The sequence below is a fragment of the Alosa sapidissima genome, chromosome 20, assembly GCF_018492685.1.
Source record: "Alosa sapidissima isolate fAloSap1 chromosome 20, fAloSap1.pri, whole genome shotgun sequence".
NCBI lineage: Eukaryota > Metazoa > Chordata > Actinopteri > Clupeiformes > Clupeidae > Alosa > Alosa sapidissima.
Window position 1 is genome coordinate 19,733,044 of NC_055976.1, and position 9,678 is coordinate 19,742,721.

Consider the following 9,678-nt stretch of genomic DNA (forward strand, 5'->3'; position numbering starts at 1 on the left):
GAGTTTATTAGTTATTATGTAAGCATTTATTTATTTATTTTCTAAGACCATATAGGCTAGAAGGAAAATGTCCAAATTAATTACACAGTCAGGGACACATTTTTTATTTTTAAATTAAAATCAGTTGGCCAGACTGGGGTTTTAAAAGCTTTTCCTCCACATGTTTGATGAACGATGGGATATTCATTGATTTGCGGCGAGGCCAAGAAGCCTGGGAAGCCTTGCAATGACATCACTGCATCCTCCTTGTTGGGGAATCTCGCAGCTGGATTGAGGATGTGCCCTCCTACCTTGGGGCTGCAGATGAAGTCGGAAACAGCAGTTACAAAAGTTTGAAAAGCTCCCCATCGCTTGGAGAAAAGCATATCGTTTGAATCACGATTTGCATTGTTTTAGGAGACCGGTTGGAGGTATGTATGTGGGGGAAACATGAAATGATAACAAAATAAGCATTAACGTTAACGTTATTTGGCACATTTTCTATTTTATTATTTAGTTAGCACAACTAGGATAGCCTCAGTGGCTAAGTAGAAAACATGCAAATATATTTTCCATGCATCGCAGTTTGCTTTCATGCATGTTATCACCCAAAAAATATTTTCATTTTATTTCCAAAGGAAAGCAGAATCCACCCATCAAGTGTAACAGTTAAATTGTGCACAGTTACTTTTGCTAACGGATTCTGGGGATACAGCAACTATCGCTAGCATGTCCATAGAAAGTTGATGCAAAAGTTACTAGATAGGTAGCTTAGCACACAATGCTAATGGGTGGCTAACCAAGCAACTTCAAAACAATGCGGTATGGGTACTACTCTTTCACTTGATACAAAGTAGCCTACATTTCGTCAGAAGAAATTATGGAACTATATACACTATTGCATATAACATGCAAATTAAAGTCATACGCCAGTTCGATTTGGTTTAACACTTGAACCCGACTCTCAGACCCCGAAATGCTCTCAATATAATGTGTGCTCATAGCGGCGGTAACAATTAACTCGGGCCAACTTTTCGCCTTTCCCCTGCGTTTTCCTTTAACAGATGTAGACTAATTTAATGAAAATAATCTAACTGTGAATATAGACATCGTTACTAAAACTAAAACACTCAAAGTTGAGTTACTTAACCTATAGGCTATGATGTAGAACTGAGGTTGTGCTCACGGGCATTTCGGGCGTGTTTTTCGCTTTGCAGTGTGTTCGGAGAAACTACGACAAATGCAGATCCTTCCTAATTTAAGCAGTCCTGAGATCTAACAAAGAGACCAAAGTGTTATTAATACTGACATATCGAAATGATGACGCATATAAAACATTTACTTAGGACAGCGAGCTGAAAAGTCAAATGCATCTCCACCAGGCAGAGTTACTGTTTTATTTTCACTTTACAACGTGGACAGACATTCAACTATTATTTTGCAGCTCTGTAAGGTATTTCTTTTCCCTCAGTGAAATTTCATATTTTTTAAATATAAAATCAATTCAAATAAGGTGAAAAAAAAGGATCAAAGGATTATGTAATGTTTTTTTCACACCTTACTATTTCTTTCAAGTTTCTTCTTGGTGCTTTTTTCAATGGCTTGTGTAAGTCATGTTGTGACATTTGAAAAGTTGTGCATGGTCTCCTTGTCTGTGCTATGCCACATGTTTACACAGACTTGTTTTTTTTCTTTTCATGTTGCAGGGGCACAGCAATGACTGTTGCGTCAGCCCCATCACAGAGCTATCATGCATTTATGCCACACCAAGGAGGCCGAGAGGGCCAGGTAGAGGGGCAGAACCTGTAAAACCACGTGTGTGTGTGTCCCAGCTGGACGAGTACACACACACACACGTACACACACACACACACACACACACACACACATAGCCTTTAGACACACATACACTGGTACGTGAACGTTTGCCCTGCAGCTGCCATGTCTCCTAAGGTACCAGGCTCTGGGCGTGGAGGGGCGGAGGAGTCTCCTGTGCAGGTGGCGGTGAGAGTGCGCCCCCTGCTGCCCAAAGAGCTGCTGCGCGGTCACAAAAGCTGCATCAGTGCCGATCCCGCCGCCCGCCGCATCACCCTCGGACACAACCGCCACTTTCTGTGTGACTTCCTGTTCCAGGAGGCCAGCGGGCAGGAGGAGGTCTACGAGGCGTGCGTCCAGCCCCTGGTGGAGGCATTCCTGCAGGGCTTCAACGCCACCGTGTTTGCCTACGGGCAGACCAGCTCGGGCAAGACCTACACTATCGGAGAAGCCAACATCTGTGAGAGTCTATAATATATCTACTCTTCTCTACTTCACTCCTTTCTTCTACTTATCACAACTATATTCTACGCTGTTCTACTCAACTCTATTTTATGGTCCTAGTCTACTTTACGCGACTCAGTGCTCCTCTGAACTCTTTTCTCATGGGAGTCTCTCCGTCTCATTTCCCTTCTCTTTATGCCTCTTTCCTGCTCTCTCTGTTGCTGTCTCCCTTGCCTTGATTTCGGACTCATAAATGTCTCTTGTCTGCCTCCCACGAACCAGAATGTGTGTTTCCTCCATCGCAACCCACTGGAAATCCAAATTCATGAATTTAGAAATACCCCATGAGGAGTCCTTGTGTGTTTGTGCGTGTGTGTGCGTGCGTGCGTGTGTGTGTGTGTGTGTGTGTGTGTGTGTGTGTGTGTGTGTGTGTGTGTGTGTGTGTGTGTGTGTGTGTGTGTGCGCGCGTGTGAGAAGAGCCAGGCCTTCTGTAGAGTCACACGTCAGCTATGCCATCCTCACCTCCCACCTCTCAGCTGCCGTCGCTAGCAGGGTCCAGTTCAGGGAGGGTAGCTGGCGAGCCAGCCCGCCATCTGAATTTCCAGCTAATACCAACAGCATTGCACACTCCTGTTGAGGGCCAGGGAAGAGCAGCTAGCCAGCCATTTTCAATCAAAAGTTTGTGTTTGCTAGATGATCCTCATAACTCAGCACTACTATCATGGGTTTCTTGTAGGACAGCAAGCCAAGCATCTGAATGCTAAGCTAATGACTGCTATTCTCTTCTTAGAAATTTAGACAGAGCATGCTTTTTTAATAGTTTTATCCAGCCACCGCCAGGCAATAAGTATGTCACCTGAACCAACACAGCAATATTCTCAAATGTGAAATTGACTTTTCTCTCATATACTTATATTTATTCTCTATTTATTACTCACTTCAATCCCTTCTCTAAATATTGAACTTTTAGATAGATAGATAGATAGATACTTTATTGATCCCCAGGGGAAATTCAAGGTCTCAGCAGCAGCATACATACAACACAAACACATTCTTTAAAGGAACCATATGTAAGATTGTGGGCAAAACTGGTACTGCAATCACTTTCAAATTACTGTAGAGCGGTGTATCCCCTCCCCCTCCCCCTCCCCCCTAACTCAAGGTTGCCAACCCCGATGCCGAAACACTACTGACTTCGTGATTAGTAGATAGGTGGAGGGTGGCGCATCAGGCCAAAACACAACATGACATGACAAAACACAACATCAACATCAGTTGAGGGCTGCAACTTCACTTTTTAACAATATCCTGGCTGGACTACTGTTGTCAGTGATATAAGTATTTGAAATTAACATGATTTTTTAATGTCTAGTGACATTTCAGGGCCATTTTATGATTAATTGAAATACATTTCTTACATATGGTTCCTTTAACAGCAGAAAGAGTAATTAAAGTATATAATATAAAAACACAACTAAGCAGTAAGGACAGTAGAAGATAAAGAATATGCTAAATATACTAAAATACAAATTATACTAACACTTAATACAATATATAAAAATATACTAAAATACAAATTACAAAAATACAAATTATACTAACACTTAATCTAAATCAATTCTAATTTTGAGCTTTGCACAAAAAACCTATGTACCGTACTTGTCTGTGTGTGTAGAAATGGCAAATAAAAATCGCCACTGCTAGTGAGGTGCAGAGAGGACTGTTAGCCAACTATCTGAATCCTTTAGCATAGCAAAGCAACATTGTCTGCATGCACCCTTTTTCTACACAGTAATGGGCAGGAAGCTAACCAGCCTAATGAATCTGCAGCCACCTCTTTCTCAACTTTGGGCCATCAAGTGTACAGTGTTACAGTAGCTCAATAATTCAAAATACTTGTCTGAACCCATCTACTTATTGTACTTACTTTACTGCGTGTTTTTCGTGTTTTTGTATGTTGTGTAAACTACTGGATGCCTGTATTTCTTTAACGGCCAATACAGTATCTATCTATCTATCTATCTATCTATCTATCTATCTATCTATCTATCTGACCTTTGACCTCTGGCCTCTCAGCAGCATACAGGGACGAGGAGCAGGGCATCATCCCCCGGGCGGTGGCCGAGATCTTCAAGCTGCTGGACGAGAACGACCTGAACTACTTCTCGGTGCGCATCTCCTACCTGGAGGTCTACAAGGAGGTGTTCAGGGACCTTCTGGAGGTCGAGACACCCAGCAAGGACATCCACATCCGCGAGGACGACAAGGGAAACATTGGTCAGACATACACACACACACCCTGATGTTTTTTTTGTATCTCGTTTTGTGTGTGTTCCCCCCATTTACCCACTTGTATTTAGTAGGACACATGAAGATCCACTACCTAAATATCGACCCCATGGTCTTAGTGTTGTTTTGCATCTTGCTCTAGGAGTGGTTCTACTGAGGCAAAGTTCAGCTACTTGTGTGTGCTTAAAATGCTCCTATTGTTAAAATGCTCCCATTGTTAAGTTGCTGTGATTTAAAGATCTTAGACTGAAAGAGGACTTTGGGTGTCTCCTTGTGTGTGTGTTTGTGTGTGTGTTTGTGTGTGTGTGTGTGTGTGTGTGTGTGTGTGTTTGTGTGTTTGTGTGTGTGTGTGTGTGGGTGTCCTATGATTAAGGGTGATTGGCGAGTTAGGATGATGGAAGGCAGCTGCCGGAGCACATGTTCAGTGGGCAGGCCGGTCTCTTGTGAGTGACAACCACTGGCGTTAGTCACGGTGGTGAGAAACCTGTTGACGACAGAGCCAACCATCCACAGCTAAATATAGGGCTGATTTTGCCCCGCGCTCACGCCACCAATAATGGCAGCTGACAAATGTGATTCAGGGGTTGTCAGAGGGGGCGACACTTACATGGGAGAGAGACACACGTGGTGTGTGCGTGTGTGCGTGTGTGTGTGCGTGTGTGCGTGTGTGCGTGTGTGTGTGTGTGATGTGATATGATGTATTTACACATATCTGTGTCTAAATAGTTGACTGTAATATATATGTGTGAATGGTTGTACACTCTTGATATGTTTACGTGTGTGTGCGTGTGTATGTGCGCACGTTCATATGTGTGTGTGTGTGTGTACCTTCAGTGTTATGCGGCGTCAAGGAGAGCGAAGTGGAGTGTCTGGACGAGGTGCTGAGCCTGCTGGACAGTGGTAACACCGCGCGGCACACCGGGGCCACCCAGATGAACCCCAAGTCCAGCCGCTCCCACACCATCTTCACCGTCCAGCTGGAGCAGCGACGAGGGGGCCCGGGGGGGTCCGGCAGGGGGGGTCCGGCCACGGGGGTCAGGTCCAGCCCCCCCCACCACCTCCTCTCGTCCAAGTTCCACTTTGTGGACCTGGCGGGATCGGAGCGCATCCTGAAGACGGGCAACAGCGGCGAGCGGCTCAAGGAGAGCATCCAGATCAACAGTGGCCTGCTGGCACTGGGCAACGTCATCGGGGCGCTGGGGGACCCCAAGAGGAGGGGCACGCACATCCCCTACCGCGACTCCAAAATCACCAGGTATATAGTTCTATATACAGTCTATTTGCTAGACAATAATTCTGAAGGAACAGAGTTGTATTGATATTTGCCTTTGTTGTGCTGCTTTGTTGTAGGCGATACATGTTTTTAAATTTTTTAATGCTCCATACAATTATAAATGGACAAAATAAAAAGCTTGAATTTAGCATGATGTGTAGAATAAATGGAAATACAATTTAAATTTTTGTTGTTTGTAAATCCAGAAGCATATTAGTTTTTTTCAAAAACTAGATATTGGTCCTAATTGTAGTGAAACATTTATTATCTGTTGTTAAGTAGATAGGACTATAAGTGGTGGCTAATTTTAATCAACCTGATTGTGTTGTAGGATGTGTGTGTGTGTGTGAGAGAGAGAGAGGGAGAGCAAGAGAGAGAGAGAGAGAGAGAGAGAGAGAGAGAGGGAGAGAGATTTAATTGTGTCCTGTCCTGACATTCAATGTTTCTTTATGGTTGTTAACCTCATCACTCTATGTTATTTTTATTTTCTTGAATACAATAACACTGATTTGTTATGATTGTAGATTTGTTTTTTTACACCACTGTTTACTTGAGTGTTTTTACACATCAATTCATCTAATTTCCCTGCATTGTAGTGCTAGTGGTAGTAGAAGTGAAGCAGATTTTGTTTTGGATTTGATCCGCTATTAAGATCTGCTGTTTTCTGCTCTGTCCTCTCCTCTTTCCTCCCCTCTACTCATTTCCTTCCTTCTCCTCCTCTCCTCTCCTTTCCTCTCTTCTCCTCTCCTCTTTCCTCCCCTCTACTCATTTCCTTCCTTCTCCTCCTCTCCTCTCCGATCCTCTCTTCTCCTCTCCTCTTTCCTCCCCTCTACTCATTTCCTTCCTTCTCCTCCTCTCTTCTCCTCTCCTCTTTCCTCCCCTCTACTCATTTCCTTCCTTCTCCTCCTCTCCTCTCCGATCCTCTCCTCCTCTCCTCTCCTTTCCTCTCTCCTCCTCTCCTCTTTCCTCCCCTCTACTCATTTCCTTCCTTCTCCTCCTCTCCTCTCCGATCCTCTCCTCCTCTCCTCTCCTTTCCTCTCTCCTCCTCTCCTCTTTCCTCCCCTCTACTCATTTCCTTCCTTCTCCTCTCCTCTCCTCTCCTCTTTCCTCCCCTCTACTCATTTCCTTCCTTCTCCTCTCCTCTCCTCTTTCCTCCCCTCTACTCATTTCCTTCCTTCTCCTCCTCTCCTCTCCTCTCCTCTTTCCTCCCCTCTACTCATTTCCTTCCTTCTCCTCCTCTCCTCTCCTCTCTACTCTTCTCACTTTTCCTCCCTCTTCTTCCTTTCCCTTTCATCTCTCCTTACCCCTCCTCTCCTCCTCCTCTCCTCCTCCTCTCCTCCACCTGCTCTCCTCCTCCTCTCCTCCACCTGCTCTCCTCCTCCTCTCCTCCACCTGTTCACCTCCTCTCTCCTCACCTCTCCTCCTCTCCTCCACCTGCTCTCCTCCTCTCTCCTCACCTCTCCTCCTCCTCTCCTCCTCCTGCTCTCCTCTCCTCCTCTCCTCCACCTGCTCACCTCCTCTCTCCTCACCTCTCCTCCTCTCCTCCACCTGCTCTCCTCCTCTCTCCTCACCTCTCCTCCTCCTCTCCTCCACCTGCTCTCCTCCCCTCTCCTTATCCTCTCCTTCTCCTCTCCTCTCCTCTTCTCCTCCTCATCTCCTTCCCTCTATCCTCCTTTCTCCCCTCCGCTGCCCTAAGGATCCTGAAGGACTCCCTCGGGGGCAACGCCAAGACACTGATGATCGCCTGCATCAGTCCGTCTTCTTCGGATTTCGACGAGAGCCTCAACACGCTCAACTACGCCAAGCGCGCCCGCAACATCCAGAACCGGGCCACGGTCAACCAGGCCAACGAGCCAGGCCGCGTCGAGGGCTTGGAGCACCAGATTCGAGCGCTTCGTCGGGCCCTGGAGACGCGGCACCGCTCCGAGACGCGCATCATTGTGGCACGGTCCGAACGTGAGCGCTCCGGCCGGCCACCCCCCCAGAGGGGCGGAGTCGGGGCGTCCGGGGCGGAGTTTAGCCGTCTGCAGATGGAGAGCGCCCACTACAGGACGTGCACGGACTCGGCCTATCGGCTGCTGCTGGAGTTACAGGGGGAGGCGGGACTTAGTGCTGCCCAGTTGCAGCGAATCAGAGCGTGGCTCTGCTCAGTGGAGGAGGAGCGAAGTGGCCTTAGCTCCGCCTCCGGGCCCGACAGCGGCATTGACAGCGGCTCTACCGAAGACAGCAGCGCCCGGAAGAGCAGAGGACACGCCCTCAGGAACCAGGTGTGTGTTTGTGTGTGTGTGTGTGTGTGTCAGGATGTGGAGCCTGTGGAGGCATTTAAGGAGTGCTTTCAGGAGCGTGAGGAGTGTGTAACTGTGTGTGTGTGTGTGTGTCAGGACATGGAGCCTTTGTAGGCAGTGTGAGAGGTATGTGTGTGTGTGTGTGAGGACTCTGTGTGTGTGTGTGTGTGTGTGTGTGTGTGTATAACGCTGTGTGTGTTTGTTTTGTGTGTCAGGACATGGAGCCTGTGCAGGCGTTGGAGGAATGTTGTCAGCAGCGTGAGGAGTGTGTAACTATGCAGTGTTTCCCACAGAATTGGATTCGATTTGTGGCGGTAGCTAACTTGGACAAAGGGCGGGGTGGGGGGGGGGGGGGGGGGGGGGGGTATTAAGATCTTCTTGGTAGTGTATAGGTCTAATTGAGTGCCTGTCACTTTAAGACGTTTGAGGGAACCCTTGCAATTGTAACACAGTTGAAAGGCTGCTGATGTGTGGATGCAATTCATAACGTTTTCTACATAGTTAAAATAAAAGTTCGTACTACTCCTTGGGACTTTTGAATTTTGGAAAACACTTTTCCATTTACATCGGGATTTTGCAAAGATTCAGTGTCAGAGTCAATAAAATGAGCCCTTCAACGAAATTGACCAGCAGCTGTAAGTAGGCTAAGCATGCTAAATTCGACATCCAAACAGTATTCTAACGTTAGCTTTGAGATACTGCTTGATTTCATAACTTAACTTAGTTTAGTCTCTTCAATGTAGCCTACTATGTTGTGATAAGACCTTAGCAGAGTTCACTTCAATGCAGCAGTTTTGAACAAATTTGCGCAGCATGGTCACGATGCTAAGCGGATTTAATAGCAATTTAGCCAGACGTCTTCTATGCAATGCTTCTATGTGGCAACAATAAAAATGAATCTGTGGTGGCCGATTTTTATTTCGTGGCGCCCCGCCACAGATTAGTCAATGTATGGGAAACACTGCTATGTGTGTATAACACTGTGTGTGTGTGTGTGTGTGTGTGTGTGTGTGTTTGTTTCTGTATCTGTGTGAGTGTGTGTGGGTGTGGGTGGGTGTGAGTGTGTGTGTTAGGATGTGGAGCCCACGCAGGCGTTGGAGGAATGTTGCCAGGAGATTGAAGAATGTGTAACTCTCTGTGTATAACATGTGTGTGTGTGTGTGTGTGTGTGTGTGTGTGTGTGTGTATCAGGACGTGGAGCCCGGGACAGCATTAGAGGAGTGTTATCAGGAGCGTGAGGAGTGTATCGCTGCCCTGCAGGCCCAGGTGCAGCAGCTGGAGCAGGAGAACACGGACTTCCTGTCCGCACTGGAGGATGCCATGGAGCAGTACAAACAACAGGTGCGCCCATCGCCGTGGCAACCGCATCAGCACCCGCATCAGTGGGGCCGCCTCCCCATCAGCGGCACACGTGGCAGCCCGCAAATGCCGCCGTTATTACTGAAAAGGGCACACACGCACTCACACACAGAGCTAGACAAATGCAGGAACGAAGACATCAGTAATTGTATGTTGTTGTACAGATCAGCGCATTAGTCTTTAGGCTGTCCGCTTTTTATTTATGTATTTATTTATTTATTTCCTATTTTTTTT

General features: G+C 46.6%; 1 protein-coding gene across 2 annotated transcripts in view; it reads left to right on the forward strand.

The window, feature by feature from the left end:
• Nucleotides 1–242: 242 nt before the first annotated feature.
• Nucleotides 243–9,678, forward strand: part of kif7 (kinesin family member 7) — a 28,815-nt gene continuing 19,379 nt past the window's right edge. Inside the window, exons 1-6 of one of the 2 annotated variants that reach the window (XM_042074255.1) lie at nucleotides 243–410; nucleotides 1,686–2,254; nucleotides 4,318–4,515; nucleotides 5,362–5,782; nucleotides 7,497–8,067; nucleotides 9,277–9,426. In XM_042074255.1, coding sequence (XP_041930189.1) covers nucleotides 1,921–2,254; nucleotides 4,318–4,515; nucleotides 5,362–5,782; nucleotides 7,497–8,067; nucleotides 9,277–9,426 — 1,674 coding nt within the window. In that variant the 5' untranslated portion in view covers nucleotides 243–410; nucleotides 1,686–1,920. Of the gene's footprint in view, nucleotides 411–1,685; nucleotides 2,255–4,314; nucleotides 4,516–5,361; nucleotides 5,783–7,496; nucleotides 8,068–9,276; nucleotides 9,427–9,678 lie in introns of both variants that reach the window. The other variant, XM_042074254.1, reaches the window with a different exon arrangement.